This window comes from Dermacentor andersoni, chromosome 1 (assembly GCF_023375885.2).
Source record: "Dermacentor andersoni chromosome 1, qqDerAnde1_hic_scaffold, whole genome shotgun sequence".
NCBI lineage: Eukaryota > Metazoa > Arthropoda > Arachnida > Ixodida > Ixodidae > Dermacentor > Dermacentor andersoni.
Window position 1 is genome coordinate 222,119,562 of NC_092814.1, and position 21,458 is coordinate 222,141,019.

Sequence of the window (21,458 nt, forward strand, 5' to 3'; positions counted from 1 at the left end):
GCGATGCAGCAGAAACCTGACGAATGATCTCGCTGTTGTCGAGTTCTGCGCATGTCAGTACAGCAGTGTCAGCACCTGTGAAACTGTCAAATGAGACGGTGTCCGGAATCGCAATGGAACCACTGCGCAGGTCTCGGCAGAACAATTTCGGCGTCAGTAGGGAGCACATCGGAAGGAGACAAATCCTAGGCCTCCCGGCACCCACTTGCCGGCATTCCCCAGCGCAGTCTGCGTGGGCACTGTCGGCGCCATTAGACACTTGACGCGATGTTTCCGTATGCCACGTTGGATCACCACAACCTCGACACATCACACAAATGCAAACACCACCACGTCATCACGCTGACACCAGTCGCACAAACGAAAAATGTGGCCTACTCACAGTGTCGTGCACGAAGAAAGAAATCAGCTGCTGGATTGTCTTGGCATGGCTTACTAAGCTGAGACCGGAACTGCTGTGGCCACGAACCAGGCAGAAACGATGATGAAGAGTGGGGATTTGCAGTAGTGCCACTTCGTGGGGCAGCAAGGAGGCTCCGTTCAAAACAAAAATGGCGTTCAGCAAGTCGAACCGTGCACCGGTCAGAGTCGATGCATGGTGCTCTCGATCGAGTTGGTTCAAGGAGTGTCCGAAAAATCAGACGAGACGTTGCAAAGTGTCCGAACTTTCGGCAGTTATACATTATGGTCTATGGGGAAAATGGCGGTGCCGCAAAGCAGACCGAATAATCGAGCATGTCCGAATTTTTGGAGTCCGAAAGATCAGTCGGCGACTGTATATGAATTAAAGTACTGATGATTATTTACATTTTCTAAATGTTTAACAAGCTATACTTATTTAGGATTCTGTAATTTGTATGGGCTGATTTGATAAAAAATTGTAGTAGGGATTTATAAGCAGATAGTTTGACATAGTTTGATAGTTTTCGTGACATCACTCGAGTTCTCCGACCACATCCAATCGTCATCACATTCCAATTATGGTGCGCCGGGGCGCGTCTACCACGTTCCCGGACCTGTCCGACAGGTTGGTGGCCCCCACCTCATGCGCCACATGTCGACTATTGTCTCCCCCCCCCCCTGCTTGACTGTTCCCGAAAGTGCAACGGGAGGCTGGCACGGTTCCAGGTAGCCGATTTCGGTCCCAAGCAAACCTGTTGTGCGGCTCTGAAAGGTCGTTCGAGAACTACCCGTCTCCTCCAGCTGAGCGCTTGTAGGCAAGGAGGCAACGTCGGTGGCAAGTCACCCATCGGACACTGGAGCCGTTGGAGCGACCCCATGGGTTGAATGTGACGGCACTTGCACGGGCACCTACCATTGGAAGAAAGTGACAACTCCTGAGCTGGCTCGACGATTGGTGGAAAATGACGTGACCCCGAGAGACCGAAGGGGTTAAAAGTTAGAAACAGGGGGAAGAGACATTCATTCTTTCATTCATTAATTCATTCGTTTTTCGTTCTTCTTGCCATGGGCTGCAGCGTCCGATTTGCTGCCGGCCATCGATGACTTTATGACAGTTCATGACTTTGTGTTATTACTGTAAATAATGTAAATAAACCTTCAGTTCTCAAAATACTCCTCAACGTCGGCCAACTCCCGCACTCAACGGCAAGATCTCGTAACTGGTGACAGCGGTAAGGATGAACCTTCATCCAAAGAAGTCCTGAGGAACTGGGAACAGCGAAGAAAGAGCCTTCAACCCAGGGAGTCATGAGGAACCGGGAACAGCGGACCGATGAACCGGATGGCGAGGTGCTGCGTCCGTGAATGAGCGCGTGGTTTTCTCCTTTTGATTCGCCAGACTTCAAATTTTGCATGTTTATTTTGATGGTTCTAGGAATAGGGAATTTGTTGCATATTTTGTGTTTGCGCAAATTATTTAAAGAAAACAGTTCTAACCATCAGTCGGGGCAGCTGCCATGGATCTTAGAAGGTTGACGAGGTCAGACTTGTTGTTATTGTGCGATTGGGAGTTGAGGTGGATGAAAAGATGAAAAAGCCAACTATCCAAAAGGCAATTCAAGATAGTGGCAATGATGATGAAAGCATTAAGGTTGCTTGGGAGGTGATACAAGAAACACGGGAGCGTGAGCGTCAAGAACGTGAGAGTGAGCGTAAGCGAGAATGGAAAAAGCACGAGAAAGAGATGGCAGAGCTACAAATTGAACTTCAGAAATCGCGTCCAGCGGCGGGCAGTGAAGGGGACAACCGTAGCAGATCAAGCGAGGTCAAGCCATGTCGTATAGACCACTGGATGAAACTGTACAAGGTTGAAGAGGACATTGCTTTATTCTTGGTTCACTTCGAAAGATCTAATATGTATGGGAAAATAGCTAAATTTTAATTTGGTGGCCTGCATTGTATCGAATTCAGAATTTGTTTCTATATTTAAAAAGTAACAAGGTAGTGAGGTGGATAGGGCCAAAGGTTTAATAATTCATCCATTCCCTATGGTGCTGTCATGCTGTTCATTAATGATGACCTGCTTCACTGAACAGCATGTAAAAGAGTGGTAGGTCAATAGTCACCACAAACTGCATTTGGAAAATGTAGTTATGTAATGGTGCAAAATTAAATATTCCTGTTATCCAACAGAAATAAGAAATGTTATTGAAACCAGACATTGTTTTCGTTAAGTGATTTTTATCATGGGGAAATATACTTCATTATTTGTTGAGCTAATAAATCGCCAGGCAGCCTAGAAGCACACTATACTTCGCTACATCATTTCAAGTTGTAAGGAAAGGAGTATCATGCTTCACATGTGCAGTGGCGTTGTTTCTCCCAGCTTTCAGCAAAAGAAAATACTACTCATATTTGTGACTGAGTAGCCAGCTGACCGCCACCTTTCCCATGGAAATTTGCCTCGTCCGGGCTTCACTGTATCCAGATTTGTATGTTATGGGAGAAATGCATATTCATATATATTGAATATCAAATTGCCAAATCAGACGTCGATAAACAGGAGCCAACAGTTGCTATTAGGGCACTGACGTTCATTAAACATAATATACCAGCCAATGTTAATATTAAATAAATGCCTGCTGTTTCCTGTGTGGCCAATTTCAGCACATTCGATTTCTTTCTATACATAAAATATTGAATGTGCTTTGATTATTACAAAGGGCTGGTACATCTAGTTTCAGATAGTCCAGCAGTGTGTTGCGTTATTGAATTTGTTTTCCGAGGCAGTTAGCACTTGCAACGTCTGTTTAAAAGCAGGTGCATTCTGATAACTTTTTAATAAATTAATAATGTTTGTCGTAATTTTTAAATTGTTCAGCAGCAGTAATGGTGAATTTTTTGTCTTTCAGTGTCACGGAGCCAGATAACAACTGCAGGCCATGCTTGCAGCATTCTCCTGCGTATACTGCTGAGGTGGCTGAAGGCACACAGGGAAAATTCTCTTCTGCAACAAGTGAGTTTTGCTGCATGTCGTCAGGGGACTTATTTCTCTGCATAGATCATGTTATGCTCTGTGAGCACCTAGAATTGCCGAAAGATAATGTCTTGGTGAACTTGCATGTGTTGGGAACACAGCCTGAACATTTGCGTAATGGCAAACAATTTGGTTGCATCAAATGGCTGTCATCAGCTGTACAAAAAATTGCTGTGGAGTCTAAACTGCTTTTGATAACAAAGGACATGACAAAACAGTTCTGTGAACATACAAAAGGTCATTTATTGTTTTTTTACAGTGAAGCTGCATATGGCTAGCCGATTCGTCTGTCCGTCTGTCAGTTGCCTGTATGCTGAAAACTCCTCCGTCGCAGCCCCATGTGCATGTGCAGAAAAAAAAAAAGGCACCCGATTGGCCTACACCACCAAGATAGCACAAGGCCGGTTTACCCTGATCCATGACTTCACATTACCTGACCTGAAATTTCCATTCACAAGGCTGGCGTGATGAAAGCGGCAACGCCAAAATCACTGTTGCCTACTCAGGAGCATTCCCATTATATTCTATGGCAGTCAGGCCAGGTAACATGACGCTATGGATCGGAATGAAAAGGCCTTGGTGGTGTTGGATTAGCTGCGCCATTAGTGATGTTGTTGCTCTCCTTCGCAGCTGAGCACGCGTGCAGCAGTTTCCCTCTGGCTCCGAAATGGGTAGGCCACACATCATACATACTCCTGAGAAGCAGGCAGCTTTCGATCAGCAACGCTGTGAGCAGAACCGGGAATGAACTCTTCTACGCCATACTGATGATGCAGCCCGGGCACAAGAACTGGCTCGGGCAGCTGAGCGCAAGCAACAACTGTGTATCGAGGATCCGGCAGCCTACTAAGCCGTCGTTTAGTGAACCGTTAGGATTAACCCAGTGATAAACGCCAGGGCTGCATGTTTCAGCTTTGCTGGTTAACCATCTGTACGGAGTGCTTGGGTGGTGATTTTTTTTCTGTTCCCCAGCTTTAAGTAACGTGGATTTAAATGCGGGACTCAATTTTAGAAGTGCTCTCATTTGTGTGTGCTTTGCCTCCATAGCTTTCCCTTCTTTGCCACAGAAAGTTCTCCGCGAGTGTAACTAAATTAACAAGCATGGTGAATACATCCCACTCAACGATCGCGGAAACTCGCTGTCAAAACATTGCAGTGCGAAACGCGGTAGCAGCAGCGAGTGACTTGACCTTCGTGCAGCCGCTCGGTATTATCGCAAACTACGCCTTGAAAACACACCGCAGCACGGAATCTGTACCCCTTGTAGATGGCTTTCAAGATACAGCAATTCGGCCAGGTGGCGTCTTTACAATTGCTAGTAAGTACTGTGGAACGTAGAATTCCCGGACGCGTTTGGCGTTTGTGTGCAGGTGCAAGTAAGAGCGGGTGCGAGAGAGATCTGGGGTCTTTTTTCATATAACAATGTCAGCAAGCCAAAATACACACACAGATCAGAACATGTTGATGGATAACGCCAAGGAGTCGAGGAACTTTGACCCGCCACACAAGGATACCGAGCAAATAATGTTTGCCTATATTTGACACTGCCGCCTAAGTAATTTGTGTGTGTGATGCCATGAAAGCACATCCAAGCAATTGTGCTCACCTGTGCTGGTGCCACTCTTTGAAGATGAATGGGAATCCTTCCGTGAGCTACCGTAAAAACCGGACTATAGGTCGGACCGGAATATAGGTCGACCCCCTCAACTAACCAATTCTAAAAATGAAAAAAATATTTTTCAATGGCAAAAGTACCAACCCTTACCTTGAAACAAATGCGACTCAGCCGGTTGCACAGTGGTGACAGCATTTATTTAAATGCTGCTCGCATGTGCACCTGGCCAAGTTTTTAACAGTATCGCGCAACCATCGACCTGTGTGCTTGTCAGCACCTTATTAACGGTGCTGAGCAGTGAAACAAACTAGATACGCGCATGCGTACACATGCGCTTACTTTCGCTATTTCACCACTCCATGCCGTGATGATAAGGTGCTGACAAACACGCAAGTCGATGGTCATGCGATACTGATAAAAATTGGCCGGGTGTACAGTACAGAAAAGGGCACGAAGTGCGCAAGCGCTACTCCGAATCAGAGTCGTCCGAACTGGAGTCAGGTGACAAGTGCTTCACGCTGCCCATGTCCCATAGAGCATCGTCCTCTGTGCCGTCCAGCGCAAAGCCCTTCCTCTTCATGAATCGTCACACCCAGCATGGCGAGCCCTTGAATTGCGCCCTCGTCGGTCCAGAGGCGCGTGCGATCTCTACCACTTTTAAACGGATGCATTCTGCAGTCACAGGCATCGATCTTACACGCAGCTCCTGGACAAACTCCGCCACCTTGTCTTCCAGTTCTGGATGCGCTGCAGTCGTTTTCTTTGGTTGCTGCAAGTTGTGGATGACGTTTTCTTTTGGTTGCTGCAAGTTGTGATACGCTGCTTCTGCCTCCGCCAGTACCGAATGCTCTTGTCAGATACTCCAAGTTCGCGCTGTGCCGCCAGGTTGCCGTGGGCTTCCGCGTACTCGATCGCCTTTTTCTTGAAGGCGATGGTGAATTGCCGTCGGCTTCTGCTCATTTTTAAACAAAATGTGGAAAAGCAGCCTTTAAGCAATATAACTTGTGAAAATAAAAACGCAAATTGGCGGTGCCACAATGTCGCCACGTCACGCTGCTGCTGATGGCGGCTGTTTACTTCATCTCCCCATTGTTGCAAGACTTCCGTAGTTTTTCCGCCAATGTCTGGTATATAAGACGAGGGTCGACTTTTCTCAATGGTTGTTGAAAAAAAGTTCGACCTATATTTCAGTTTTTACGGTAGTCCTGCGGAGCATTCTGACGAGTGCGTGATTTATCCGCACGCATTGATGTCTCGCAGCCGAAAAAGAAGTAAGTTTCTCTTGCTAGTTATCTTTGCTGTCAGGTGGATCTTGCATCAGAGCACTCGCACTGTCTCTAATTGTAAATGCAACACTGACTTCCAAGATTACGTGTCACGTGGGGAAACTGGACATCACGAGACGTGAGAGCCGAGTGGGGTAGACGAGACTTTAGGGAATGTGAGAGTCGAGCATCCTCATAATGCATGAAGCATTTATTTACATGGGTGCACATTAGCTTATATAAGGGAAGATGGAGGAATGAAAACAGTTTGCGAGCATTAAAAGTTAGTACAGCCGAACCCGCTTATAATGATACTGGTTTTAAAGGTCCCCTCACCAGGCCGCATAGCAAATTTTGGTTATATGCTGAAAATTGTTACTAGTCTTCTAGGGAGTGTTCTACCACAAGAATTTTTCAAGTTAATTATTAGCGGAGATGGAAATATTTGAAGCGTTATGAACCCATGATTTCAGGAGGCAAGCTTCACTGCCAACATTGACACATTCGCCACTTGCCCCGTCAAGCCTCCACAAGCAAAATTCCTTCCCTGCATTCTCCCATACCGGAGCCAGAATTGCGTCACACACATGTCGCTGTCCCTGCCTTCTTTTTTTAAACTTTTTTTTTATCACGATTTACTGTGTGGCACACTTCCAGTGACTGTCTTGCGCATAAGCCTGCAAGCTGTTGTGTTTGTTTTGTTTCACTCTGTGCATGATCTTGCGAGTTGTGCACGAGAACACTTGTGTTGTAGTTTGGCTGCTTCTGCAAACTGGATCCCTCAGTGCGCGCATGTTTGGGCAGGCCAGCCCAGCTCATGGATGCTTACCGTGATACACTGCGTCATTGTACCGCTGGCATCAGATAATTGGTAATATAAGTTGGTGCCTCATAAACACTGAGGTAGACGCAAGCGGATCAAAGAATATGATCGTGCTGGAACAAGGTAGAAAATGACAGTTTCGTTCTCTGCTCACTTGACTGCACGACGTGGGAACAAGCGGACGAAGCGGAAGTACATCTCTCTTGCTACTGTACGAAACAAAACAGACACGGAGACATTCGGTTTTTATGTTTTATTGTTTCTCTAAACTTTAATTCATCCATTGAAGCAACTGGTCAAACAAATAACTGCTGTTGTCTTGAATAATTCTGTCGTGTGTCACTGTGAGTGACGGCACAGCACTTCGAACAACATAGCTGCACTTGTGCAAATGACATTGACTCTCCGGCTTGAAGCACGTTACCTTCGAGGAGAAGGGTGCACAGTGTTTGGTTTGAAATTTCAGCTGTTCTCACGGCACATAGCAGTGTAATATTTTGCTTATACAATCATTAGCTTGTATACAGCAAGGTGTTGCATTGCATGAAGCAGGTTGTCGGAACAAATGTCTTTCGTCCTGGTTTTAGTTTCGTTCCACTGAAAGATGTTGCATTCTGGTTCTGCTCTGGATGGATGGATGGAATAGCTTTATTGAGGCCCATTAGGTCGCACCATATTTATTTTTCTCAATGAGGGTATTCTGAATTCTGAGATCATGTTCATAAACATAAACGAACAATAAAACTTTGGTGACAAAGTGCTGTCTCTAGAAAACGAAACAATAAGCTCTTCAGCGCACAAGCCCTGGGTTTTGCTACAATGCTGATCTGCTAGCGCACTGAACTAGTGGCGTAACCAGGGGGCGCTGACTGGACTTTACCCCCCTTTGAAATATTTCTGGCCGGTGCCCTGCTCCCTTTTATGCCTGGCCCGTCACCTATGAACAAAGGCACATATCCTTTGAACGCCCGCCCCAGACAAGTACATAATGTTACACGCCTTCAGGCAGACCAAGCCAAAGCCCTCCCCGCCCCCAAAAAAAAGTCCTGGCTACACGCCTGCACTGAATGGCAGGCTGAGATTAGTGTAGCACTCAACCAGCTATCGCTTGGATTACAGACTTTCCCCTTGAACCGAAAACAGATCAAAAATATTTTGGTTTCATTCTGAAACAAAATAATATTTCCGTTATGTTTTTGTTCCGGGCAAGAATATTGGATTTTTTTTTTTTTCCCTTTTCGATTTGGTTTTCATTCCTTCCCGACACACTGGTATGCACTGCGCTTCTCAGCTCAAAATGGCCAGACCTGGAGAGGGGCCCTTAACAATATATTGAATGTAACATTGAGCAGCCGATGTACAAACTTTTGTATGTGTTCTAGGCGAAATAAACTGCTTACTGTAATGCTCCCAGGTAGTGTTACCAGTTATTCACTCGAACCTCATTATAACAAAGTTGGAGGAGGAGCCGAAATTATTTTGTTATACTGTATCTGTTCCTTTGTTATATCCATTATTGTCATTTACTGCAATATATGCCCACTGAGGTGCCCAATTGTAAACATGGAAATAAGAATGTGGGTTTGCGGCTCCGGAACTGCTACACAGCCACACATGTGATGAAATTTGAAGAAAACAACAAAAGAATCTTTGGTGTGTGACAGTGAACTTCTTGCCACCTAATTCGACAGCTTTTAGACAGCTGCCTTCTGTTCCATTATGATGGTCTTTCACTTCCGCTTTCCTCGTGGCTCGTCGCAGTCGAGCAACAGGTGGCACACAACACAGTGCTCCGCTGTGTGATTGAGGAGACAAGCAAACTTTGCCACACCGACTTGGCTTGGTCGGCTCGTTGCCGATGAGGTTACACTGGTGCCAGTGCAATCTCGGAGGCCACGTGCAGCTGCCAGGCCCTGCTCGGCGTGCTGCAGGAAGGGACAGGAGTGAATGCACAAATGTTTTGCGCCACCACGCATAGCAGCGCAGCGTGGCACAGCTCGCGCAGCGTGGCACGACCCCTAAGATTGCGTCGGGGAAATCTTGGAGGCAAGGCCTAACTGCAGCTGCCTGCGTGCCTCAGAGAAAGAAGTGAATGCACTAATTTGTCGCATGGCCACGCAGGTTTGCATGTTACTGCGAAATTGTACTGGGGAGATCTCGGAGTCCACGCCCAGTTGCGCCTGCCTGCTCGGTGCGCAGTACAAGTGAATGCACTAATCATCATACATTGGTGGTGAAGCAGCACACTGACAAGGACAACGCAAAGACACACAACAAAACACGACACTCGCTGCACTTGCAACTACTTTATTTCAGAACAAATACTTCATATTTATATACCTGCGCACCCTCAGACTTCAAATGTAAGCGAAGCCAGATTAAAAGCATTTTCAAATTCATTTGTCCACCACGCATACCCGGGTGTCAAAGATGGGCAACCTATCTATCATGGTGTGCAATACTATGCTATTTGTTGCACCCCTAACAAATATTTTATTACAAATTTTTTTTTCCTCTTCTTTCATTTTCGTAGTGTTCTTTAAAAAGGCAACCTCACGATGGCTCAGAAGAACAGATGGTTGACTGATACAACCCTCTCCTCTCTTGTAAATGTGAAAAGCTTCCACTATTTCCCTGGTCAGCTGATCATTATGGTCAGTGCGTTGCTTCACCACCGATGTATGATGATTAATCACCAACTTGCCCAACTTTCCACATTACTGAATGCACTAATCTATTGCACTGTCATGCGTAGCCTCGCAGCATGTGCTGGCTTGCACAGCCAGACGCGTGCGAGAGAGAGAGGTCAGTGGAGAAGTGCGATAGTATGGTTCTAAGGACCATAGTGATAGGGAGCCGCTGCTTGTGCACAGCTATGTGCAATAGTGAGAAAGACCAGTGTTGCTCGACGGCATATTTGATGCGGAGAAGTGGGAGTTTCGAACTGCCGCAGTGAATGAGTGCCGAACCTGGCAGAAAGTGATGTACAGTCACAAGCAAAAGTTTGGGGACCAAAGGTGCCGCGATTATTTATTTATTTATTTATTTATTATTATTGCTATTTATTATTTTTTTTGCTGTCTGGGCATTCCGGCTGAAATCAACAGCGCAAGCCTACATGCGCTTGTTTGACCAATACAATGTAATAAATCAATTCCATAGCGCGGAGTGCTTGAATATATTTCAATTTTTGCTGATGCCGTAGTCTCCAAACTTTTGCTCGCGACTGTAAGTGGCACGCAACGGTCGGATATATTGTGGTTTCGGAGACAAATGGTAGTTCGTTATATCTATTGGCAGGACATTTTCACTTCGTTAGAACAAGGTTTTAAATACATGGATATTTATGGGGATTTGAAGGGGAAGTTCGTTTGCTTCTATATATCTGTTATTTCATTATATCCTGTTTTGTTATAATGCAGTTTGAGTGTAACTATTAAATCTGGATACTGGGTGTTAAGGAAAAAGAAGGAAAAAAATCCTTGAGAAAAAAAGTGGGCTGCCTCCCACCTCACACGGATGCCTTCATTGCATCTCCCTACGCATTGCTAGCCTCTCGTGCCTCTCGCCTGTCTCCCTTCCACCTCTCCATTGTCAGTGCAGTTGACTCATGTATTGGAGAGGTGGAAGGGAGAGGGGCGCACCAGTCTAGTGATGTGTAGGGCGATGCAACGAAGGCGTACCTTCCTTTTGTAGCATGCAGCGGGTCTGGCGGCTCGCCTTTTTTTTTTCTCCTTTTCATCAATTTCGCATCCCTTTTCTCCTCAGCATAGACACTTAGTAGCCAGATTTAATTGGTATAGCCAGTAATGCGGCATGGCAACATATGTAGTAAGTGGTTTATTTTACCATAGCACACACAGAAGTTCAGTGCCAGGGCTGCTCATTGTTACATTCGAGTATTGTTAAAACAGGTAATGCTGTAAGTTGATTCGACTGTACCTCCCTTTGTCTAAATAAAATGTTTAGATGTTTGTCCCCTCTGCTTTTTTTTTCGCAACACAGTTATAGCAATTATAGATTAACAACAAAGGGATTTTTTTGGCTTTTGAGTATTGTTATAAGTGAGTTCAACTGGGTAAGATGTATTATCCAAACTAAATATTCATAATGCTGTCACAAATTTGTTATATATAAATTTTCTTAGCACAGTTGGAGTATATCTGCAATTTGTTTTTTCTGCCACTTTCAGAGCCTAATTATGGTACTTATTGGCGGCCTCTGTCTGTCAAATGCGGGCACACCAACCAAGTCCGAGTTGAGTACGCTTTCCTCTGTGCTCAAGTCTGCCCAGCTTCCTCCCAGCTTGGCATCAAAACCAGATGGTACTGGTAAGCTACCTTGAGTGTGAATTAGAATCTGTGGGAGAAACTTTCACACTGCTTCAGACTGCTGATAGGTGCAGCATTTAGCGCTTTGCATATTCACCCACCACGGTGGCTTAGGGGCTATGGAATTCTGAGCTATGTATGGTGATAATTTTTGCATTTTATGCGTCCATGGGGGCCTTGAATCTAATGGACCTTGCATTCAGCAATGGAAGGCCCTAGCCACTGAGGCACTGCAGTGTTTACATAAAGGGTAGATATGCACATATATTGATATTTTAATTGAATACTAATAGCTCTAACCCATTGAATTATTTTGTTACTTTCAAATGACTGATACTCTTGCTACAAATAATTTATACTATTTAATAATTAGCCAATCCACCCTCAAACATACAAATGCAGCTCAGTCACAACATTATGGTTATTTTGACATGAGTCAGATCAAAGCTACATCTTTTAATACAAAAACTCGCGTGACGTTCTCCTAACTTTCAGTGGCACTTACGTGGTCTGGTACAACTTGTCATGTTTTGTTAGTCGCCACTCAGCTCAGAGTCCACATAACGAAACCACAGCAGGTGGTGTGGCAGTAACCTAGACAAGCTGTGACAGTGTTAAATTAGATTACAAATGGAAGTGGAATTGTGTGCTAGAAACTGAAGGCATGAGTGTCCAGACGGCATTGTATCTTGCATAGGTTGTGCAATGAGTGTGCTGAGCATGAAGCGCACATATGAGCCTTTTTATTCGAAGCAAGATTTTGATTGTTAGACTGAGGTAATGCACACCCAGTTTGTGAAGTCTGTGGTGACACAAAACTGTGTCAGCCAGCATAAAAATTTTGCTTGGCCAAAATGCATGCAAGAACATGCAGTGGCATGTCTATGGTGTTGTGCTGTTAAGCACAAGGTCATGGGGTCAAATCCTTGCCACGGTGGCCGCATTTCAATGGGGGCAAAATGCAAAACACCCGTGTACTTCAATTTAGGTGCACGTTAAAGAACCCCAGCTGGTCAAAAGTTATCCGAAGTCCCCCACTTCGGCATGTCCCATAATCAGATCATGGTTCTTACGTGAAACCGCAAAATTCACCTAATTTTAAGTTAACATGCAGTGCAGCTCGTCTTTTGCGTTTGATTTCATTTGATTGTGCTGTCATTTTTGGAATGTTGCATAAGTCGTGCTGCATCATGCAAATAAAATTTTCAAATGTTTCCGCAAGGTAATGAAAAGTTTTCTTGTGGCTCAATTCCATAAAAAATTCTAATAAACAGTTTTTGTTGGGCGTCCACAACATCTGTGTGCGCATTAAACCCGTGGGGACGACAGTGCACATGCACTGTATGTAGGAGCACGCACAGTCTATTGCATGTGCCCGCAGCTTTTCGAAAGCTGTGTAGCATCCACTGCAGGCTCTGCAGGCTTTGCGGGATGTTCTCGTGGGTTCTTGCATGTCCACGAGAGCACATTTTTCTATATGGCTCTGGCTGAAGATATGACTCCAGCTTGTGGTTTGACTTTGTGTCAGCTGATATTGGCTACACACTTTCAGAAGCTGGCATATGGCGGCACTGAGTAGCACACTACCAACTCCTGCATGTGCAAGTCAGCAATCCCCTTCTCAACTTTTGCGCCCGGTCAGCTATTGTCGTTTCGTGTGCACACGCTTCACTATGTACGCATGACCTCACATGCTGCGTAAGTGGGTAGTTGCAGATGGCCAACTAAGACGGTCTAATGGCTACATTACAGCTGAGTCTATGTAGCCAAGTCTCAACAATAAAAAGGCATACATTTGGCAGAAAGGTGGTTATAGTGAGAATTTTGTCAAGTTGAGGTTTCAGTTCTTCAAAAGGCTGAAAAGCTTTCTAGTCTCCTTGAACAGTTAGTTTGATTTTTGAGATCAAGTAAGCTGGCCGTCATTTTGTGTTTTGAGCATAACACTGTGTTTTCCCTGAGTCTAACATGTGATTTAGCATGTATACATGCGGGAAATATTGAATTGTGGCATGGGCTATGCCTAGTGCCTGAAACTGCTATCAAACGGCACTGTACATGAAATATTTGCAAAAGAACCACAGAATAAAAGCAAAATGATGAATTGGGTAGCATCAGCCACCACCTTGTTTCCAGGGGATGCTTATAAAACCCATCCACCTGCAGCCAGTCTTAGACTTCCTATCTTTTGTACTGATCTGTACGCTTGGTTTCATGTATACTGTAAGGGTTGATTAGTTGTGGTAAAGATAGAATCTGTTCCACTGGTTAATGGTGAACCATGAACCTGATTTCAATAGAACGACGTCGAGACGACACACGAGAGCTGCGGCAGCTTTGGCTGAACCCTAGCAGCAGCATCCTGGAGCAGCTGTCCACCCCACTGCTGGAAAACCCCTTGGGGCCCAAGTCGGATGCTAGCACGGATCTCGACAAGGACTTGGACCTCAGTGCCAGTCACATCATCGACCCCGGAATGGAAGCTAAGGTGCTTCTTACTGCTGTACACTTTTCTGCAGTGAAAACTTGGGAACTGAAGCTATTGCATATCTTTAAGTCTGTTTTCTGTTATACACACATTGTGTCTGTGAAATACAGTATGAACTTTTACTTGGAGGCAAGGGCACACTAGAATATAATTTTAAGATGCCCTGTAATACTTCTTAAAGGTACCATAACACCATAATTGAAATGCAACTCTTCATTTCACTGTGTTCATGCTACATGAAATGACCACTCGGAAGAATGAGAAAATGTGGTTGTCTAGATTCTAAAATTAAAATTTTTTATTTATTTTGCCACTTTCTTGCTAGTCTGGCAACTCTGGTGCATTCGTGGATTTTGACATAAAGTGCAACCCACTGCTTGTGTTATCTGCTGCAGCGGCTCAAAATGTTTCTTTTCCTTTAAGCTGCATTGGAGGGGTCACAGCTTGTTGTTCGCATGACATGAAACGAAAGCAGCACTCTGCCAAAAATAACTAGCATGCCAACTTAGCATACTTAAAATATACTCAACTGTTCAATTATGGCACTCATAGAAACAAGTACTGCTGAATGTTACAGGTGGTTACAAAACACCAGTAACCGCTAGAATTCTAGCGGTCTCCGCTAGAATTGCTTTCATGCTGCTAGAAACAACTGCTTGCACGTGCACAAACTCAATGGGTGCGCTAGGCTTAACCTTTGCATCATGGAGGTGGCAGCAAAAATGTGTGCATATACAGCTGACCAGTACTGTAGTTCATGTGTTTGAGGTTCAGAAGCTTGTTTCAAATTATCTTGAGCACAAGTAAGTAAAAATGCTGGCATCCAGGCAGAGTTCATTTTCTGCAGTGTTTTGCTCAGCAGTTGATCTCCCTAACGCCAGTTACAGAGAACGGCATAGTATTTTTGTTGGCATTGTTGTTACAACAGCTGTCCAAACTGTGGCTTCAACTTGTAGGTCATATAGGCATCATTGTCGGTTTACTATTACAGATTGGTATTTCAGTTACTGTCTATAGACCTTTTTTTCGTGGGTGCCACCATATTGTGTATGCAGTGGCGCCATCTATGGGCAGTTGGCATGTTGGCTTCGGCAAGCATTGCGTCTTGTATGTCAGGTATATGCTCGGCGCTGGTTTCTGGCATTTGTTTTCGCACTCGCCCTGTCTATTTAGTGTGACGTGGCATCTTATACATGGAAAACGGTTCTGTGAGACGTACTGAAGTGGTTTAAGTCGGCATGGCAGGACTTTTTGCTGGCGTTGAGGCAGACTGAGCACACATCGCTATGTGTGCTGTTATACCTTGAGAAGCGTTCAAACTGTTGGCTGTAGATTACATTGTGGGACCACTTGGTTTGGTGAATGTGGCCTACACCCATGAATAAAATAGTTTTGGTTAGTAATAACAGCATACCTTACAGTATGAATGACACCTGTCGAACAAAGTGACCGTTTATGAACTGCTTGAGCGTCCGAAGCAGTGGTAGATGCTGGATTACATATCTTTGCTATATATAGCGCATGGTCCAAGCATGTGACATTATTTATGCATCTATAAACATTATGCGGCATGACCATGCGAGGTCTTATTGTGGCATTAACCCGTTTCCTCATTTTTTTTTTTTTTTTCGGTTTTGTTTATCTCATTCTCAACGACACACTCACCTGTACAGTGCAGTCCACTTATAACGATACCACATATAACGATATATCGGTTATAACGATGGGTCGACATGAGAGTGTCATTTTATGCATTAGGTCTATGGGGAAAAAAACCATTTATAACGATAGGTTATTCACCGCATATCGGATATAACGATAAAAATTTTGCAGTCTGGACGGCGTTTTCCGTGCCAAATAATCGTAACGTTTGCGTTGCTTAGTTCCCTGAAACGAACGATGTCGAGACGAGGCGATGTTTAGCTCCGTAAGTTCGTATCTGCCGCCATTACCGCGCAGCGCGTCTCGCCCCGCCCGCACACGAGTAGGCGCAGCCAACGTTGGCGCAGCGCGCCACAAGATGGCGCTAGCTGCTTCATGCGCGTCGGCCACAGTCGCTCCGAAAGAGAGAGAAAGAAAAAAAGAAGCGACAAGCAAAGCGGCGCGGTGGCGCCCGTCCCGCGTCTCTCTCGCGATAGCAGGCTGACTCCACCGAAGCAGCGTGCAACCAACGGTTCAACCCAGTTTGAAGATGGCGCCGACAAAGCGCAAAGCTGTGTCACTTGACATGAAGATGGATATTTTGCAGGACTCTCGATGCGGCTTCAAGGTGAGCGCCCTCGTGAAGAAGTATGAGCTCGTCCAGTTAACGATATCAACCACCTTGAAAACCGGGAGCACCGCGATTGTGAAGGCAGGAGCTATCAGCGGCAATTCCGATCAGAGGAAAAGGGGTTAGAGAGCCTTTGTACGCCGATGTTGAAGAGGCGCTTTACCAGTGGTTCATCACCAATTGCTTCAAGAAGGCGGGCTTTGTGCGTAAGGACGAACTTTCCCAACCCGCTGAGACCGACCGACCCGGTGGAAGTCGTTGACATAACCGAGCTCTGGGAGCTCGTTCCTACTGGTGACACAGGTGGTGTGTCGAAGGAGGAGTTTTTGACTGCAGACAGTGCTGCCTCGTTCTGCGATTAGGTCACCGACGAGGCGATCGCCGAAGATGTGCTGTCTCGACAGACGCAAAGTTGTGCGACGGTGGCGACGGCATCAGCGACAGTGACAACGAGATCGACAGTGGCTCCTTGACCCCGACCACGATGTCCACGCAAAGTGCACTGTCGTCGATCGACTCCTTAATTGATGTTATGCATGCTAAAGGATTGCCGCCAGTGTTCGCGCAGCAGCTGGAATCCATGCACACCGCGGTTGTGAAGCTGAAGCTGCCGCAAAAGCAAGTGCAGATTTCGGACTATTTCGGCGCGCCTAATCCTTGACACGGTCATTGGCGCTAGAAATAAAGTTTGTTTTTCACGGCCTACTGTATACATCATCTATTCTTTAGAGCAAGTAGCGAATTCGAGTTCAGAGCTGGGTAAAGAGCGCAAACGCGCTAAAATTTTTTTTTTTTTTGATAACTGGAGTCCAGATATAGCGATCATCGGTTATAACGATCATATTTTTCGTCTTTCTCGATATCGTTATAAGTGGACTGCACTGTATTACAGAAATTTTGTCCTCACAAATATTCGTCTCATTCTTTTTATGTGGTCCCTCTTTGATATTACGGCTTTTCAGGCCAGAAAAGGAAATGCAGAAGCACATAGCTTATGTATGTATCGTGCTGGTTCACCAACCGCAGTCGCTGTGTTGAGCAGCGCCATTGGCTTTATACAGGAGGCCAGCGTAGACATATCATAGTGATTTCAAGTCTACTAGACTTGAAATGCGTGAGAATGTTGCCAGTGTATCACAAATATTTGATAGCGCTTGGCACTTAGATGTTTCGGGTTTGCATTAGGTTGGCTGTACACGGGCATGAGCTCTTATGTTTTAGTTCCTATGCCAAGTGATCAGATTGTGAGCAGATTTTCCTATTTCATGGCAATACACAGACGCCGGTTCTCTTTGTTGAATTAAAACCAATACACCCAAAATAGTTCACAACACATACACACACCGCGGCTGATGATGCCCGTCACATATTTACACCCCCAAGAAATATTTCCACATAGTGTAGTTATCGATGCACTGAAAGGCTACACACTGGTTCCCTGACGACCTTGTATGAACGGACATTACGTAAATTTCATGAAGTATGAGCTAAAACATCTCCAAATCGTTCCGTAGCACGTGACAGCAATACTTTCAAGCAGTGCCGTGCCGGATCACACAAGCGAGAGAGGAAAAAAGGCTCGCCGTGCGCCCTTTCCTCCTTGCCAGACGAAAAGGTCTATAGACAACATTACTGATTGTTTGCATCAGCAATGTGTTGGCATCAATGTTATGTTTGCCCAGGATGAAATTGGCTCACACAAGATGAGCACAGTCACACTTGGCAGCTGCTGGAAAAATGCAAACAATACTCAAGTTTGTAAACTGTTAACATGCTGTGACAGCAGGGAGTGTTGCACATTACAGAGGTTTTGTGCGGCCTCGTGTTGCCTGCACCCAATGTGTATTGTGAAAGTGCATTCTTGTAAAAATTCCAGCCTTTCGTCCATTTGACTAGTCATTGCAAGATAAACAACTAACTAAAAAGGCAGGAGATAATGCTTATTTCTTTCTCTTCTGTTACTCAAAGTAGGGGTGTTCGAATACCGAATACAGTTGAACCTCGAAATAAAGAACCCGAATTTATTGAAATTCTCAAAGTAATACATTTTTTCGTTTCCCACTCTTTGCCCCATTGAAAACCATGTGTTTATTATTTTTTCCCAATCTGATGAGGTCATTTTAAACTGCAAGCCCGATTTAGTGAAGTCCTTTTGCATCACACGCATATACCAGAAGCCTCCTTGACAGGCAGATAAAAATGATAGAACTTTTGGCAGGGCAAACAGCACTTTACATGCGCCCTTTAACGCACAAATTTTGCTGGCGGCCTTCAATTTGTGGAGCAGAACATACCACTGCGCCATATGTTGCGTACGTATGAAACCCAGTTGGTGGTTTGATCTTGTGTGTAGGCTATTTTTGCCTGTTCACGATGAGCGGTGCACCTCGCAAGAGAAAAATTATGTGCCTTGATGTAAAGGCCAGAATTGTCGCCGAAGTTATGAGTGGCGAAAAGGAGACTCTTGCTGAAAAGTATGGGATTTCATCGAGCTCACTTTCAACTATTTTTAAATTGAAGGACAGTATCATGAGTGCCGTCAGTGCTGGTGGTTCAGGCCAACAAAGAAAAAAGCTAAAGGAAGTGGCCTACGTCGACTTAGAAAAAGCCCTGTACCCGTGGTTTCTAAATATAGAAGGCAAGATTCAAGAAGAATGTTTGAATGAAGTGGGGTGTGAAGCAAATGATGGTGATTAAAGTTTGGCATCCACCACAGATGTCGTTGGCTTTTGGCAGCTTCTCGGCAATCAGCGCGGTGCTCCCACCGACATGACGCTCAAGGACTTTGTCTTCAGCGATGCTCGTGCTGTGACAACTGAAGAGCTGGATGATGATGCAATAATCCACAGCATCACAGACATTGGCATGGAGAGAGAGAGAATAAGCGTTTATTGTAGTAGAAGTTGTTCGGTTATGGTGGATGGAGCCCTTCATCCAGGGCTCCACTGGTTACAGCAGCTCGCCGGACCTGGTCAAGGGTGGCCAGTTGGCTTCCCAATTCCACTTCTGTGAGCTGCACCTCCCGCAACCAGTTATGGTGAGTGTTGTCTAGCAGCAGTGAGATGGCAGCCACCGGGTGTAATGTGCACTGGAATGTTGTGTTTGACGTAGGTGTGGAGGATGATGACTCGGACGAAGAACTCGAGGTGGCAAGCAGCACAGCCACACCAAAACAAATCATGGATGCGTTGGATCTCTCTGCACTCATGCGGGTGTGCATTCACATGAGGCGGGCTTGGTAGCTCTGTCAATTTACGGTGGTTCAAGCCAACAAAGAAAAAAGCTAAAGGAAGCGGCTTATGTCGACATAGAAAAAGCCCTGTACTTGTGGTTTCTCGATATAGAAGGCAGGATTCAAGGAGAACGTTTGAATAAAGTGGGGTGTGAAGCAAATGATGGCGACGAAAGTTTGGCACCCACCACGGATATTGTTGACTCTTGGCAACGTCTCTGCAATCAGGGCAGTGCTCCCATTGAGGTGATGCTCGACGAATTTGTCTTCAGCGATGCTTGCACTGTGACAACTGAAGAGCTGGACAATTAACACAATAATCCAGAGTGTCACAGACATAGGAATGGAGGATGATGACTCGAAGAACTCCAGGTGGCAAGCAGCACAGCTACTCCGAAGCAGATCTATGCACGGATGCGGGCCTGCACTCACACGAGGCAAGCTTGGTAACTCTGTCAATTTACAAGTGCCTTGTAACCCTGACGCTCATGAAAAGCAAGCGGCAGGTAAAGCTGACCGAGTTCTCGAGTTCTTCGCTTCTACTTGAATTGGATGGAATTGCCCTTTAAGGTCAAATAAATATTCCAGCATTCATGAATTTATTTTGCCGATTAGTATGTTGCCCACAAATTGCCATCTGCCAGGAGTGTTCTCACCTTTATTTGCATTGCTTAAATGTACGAATCTCGATTTAACGAAACTCTCAATTTAACAAAGCTTTCGGCTGCAAGGAGGACTTTGTTATATCGAGGTTTGACTGTAGCAGACTTCAAATCGAATATAAAACTGAATGCAGAAAAAAAGAACGCCGAATACCAGATAGAATATTGAATATCAGTAAATGTTTGACAAAATTTAATGCTTACAAATTTTGGGCAAGAACATACGGGATTCCACATGCTCCAGAGTCCCCTAACATTGCATAACAAGAATGTAGCAAGCAGTGGCATAGCCAGGGGGTGGCCCCCCTGCCCCTCCCCCCAGCCTGGAATTTCTGTGTTAGTATGCGGTCTTCCTAGCCCCTCTCCCCCCTTCCTCCCCCTCCCTGGTCAGGTGTGTGCCTGCCTCCCCTGCCCCACCAGAAAAAAAGAAAAAAAGAAATCCTGGCTCCGCACTGGTAACAAGCTATAAGTAAGTTGGGCACTGTCAGCATCAAATAAAATGAAAACAGCAAAGTATGTGGTTGAAGTATAACTGAAGGTATTGTACACACCATCCAGTCATCATTTTGAAAGGAGCGTACATCCGGTTTGACAGCTTTGTGCTATGATGCTCCCCCTACACTGCAATATTTTCATTTTCGTTCTGGTTCTTTTTTATTTGCAGCAACTGTATTGTAAAGTTAAATAAAATAGATCTATTTAAATGGAACAAAAGATTATCGCTTGCATCAAACAGCCTCAACAAAGCAAGGAACTGTGCATGGCATTGGAGTCCCACACTTGATGTCGCACACCAAAGTGCATCACTCAAACTTCAGGCTAATGCTAGGCCAATATAGACAGCATGGAGCAAAGATTGTTTGTTGAGAGCAACTTGTCTTCTCATGTTAGTGAAGCAAAGCCAGTTGTCAAATCTATTACAATAAGCATGATGTATTATCTACACATGGTAAACTGTATTGCAGCAGGAGTCCCAGAGTTCAGAAAAGAAAAAAAAACTGGCAGGAGTTCCTTGAATAATTACAAATATGTGGGGTAATTATAAAAAGAGAGGGCAGTAATGAGTGTGGCACCCATGTGATCAAGCATTGTTGACATGAATGGAATTTCAGTTCGAATGTAATACTGCGTGCGCCAGTGAAGGTTCATGCAGCACCTGATTAAACATTGCATTGAAGCTTCTGATTAAATGAGGACTTCAGGTTATATATGCTCTATTGATTACGTATAGACTCGTGTAAGGGCTGCACCCCCAACTTGGCAGCCCGAAATTTGGGGGCAATAAAACTTCCAGTGGAGAAGAAATCGTGTTTGGTGCACCCATGCTGCGTGCT

General features: G+C 45.1%; 1 protein-coding gene across 3 annotated transcripts in view; it reads left to right on the forward strand.

Annotated features, from left to right (window-relative positions):
* poe (E3 ubiquitin-protein ligase-like protein poe) overlaps positions 1–21,458 on the forward strand; it is a 590,397-nt gene that overhangs the window by 26,073 nt on the left and 542,866 nt on the right. For all 3 annotated transcript variants that reach the window (XM_055063706.1, XM_055063707.1, XM_055063708.1), the window contains exons 3-5: positions 3,315–3,418; positions 11,335–11,473; positions 13,771–13,958. In XM_055063706.1, coding sequence (XP_054919681.1) covers positions 3,315–3,418; positions 11,335–11,473; positions 13,771–13,958 — 431 coding nt within the window. The remainder of the gene's footprint in view (positions 1–3,314; positions 3,419–11,334; positions 11,474–13,770; positions 13,959–21,458) is intronic.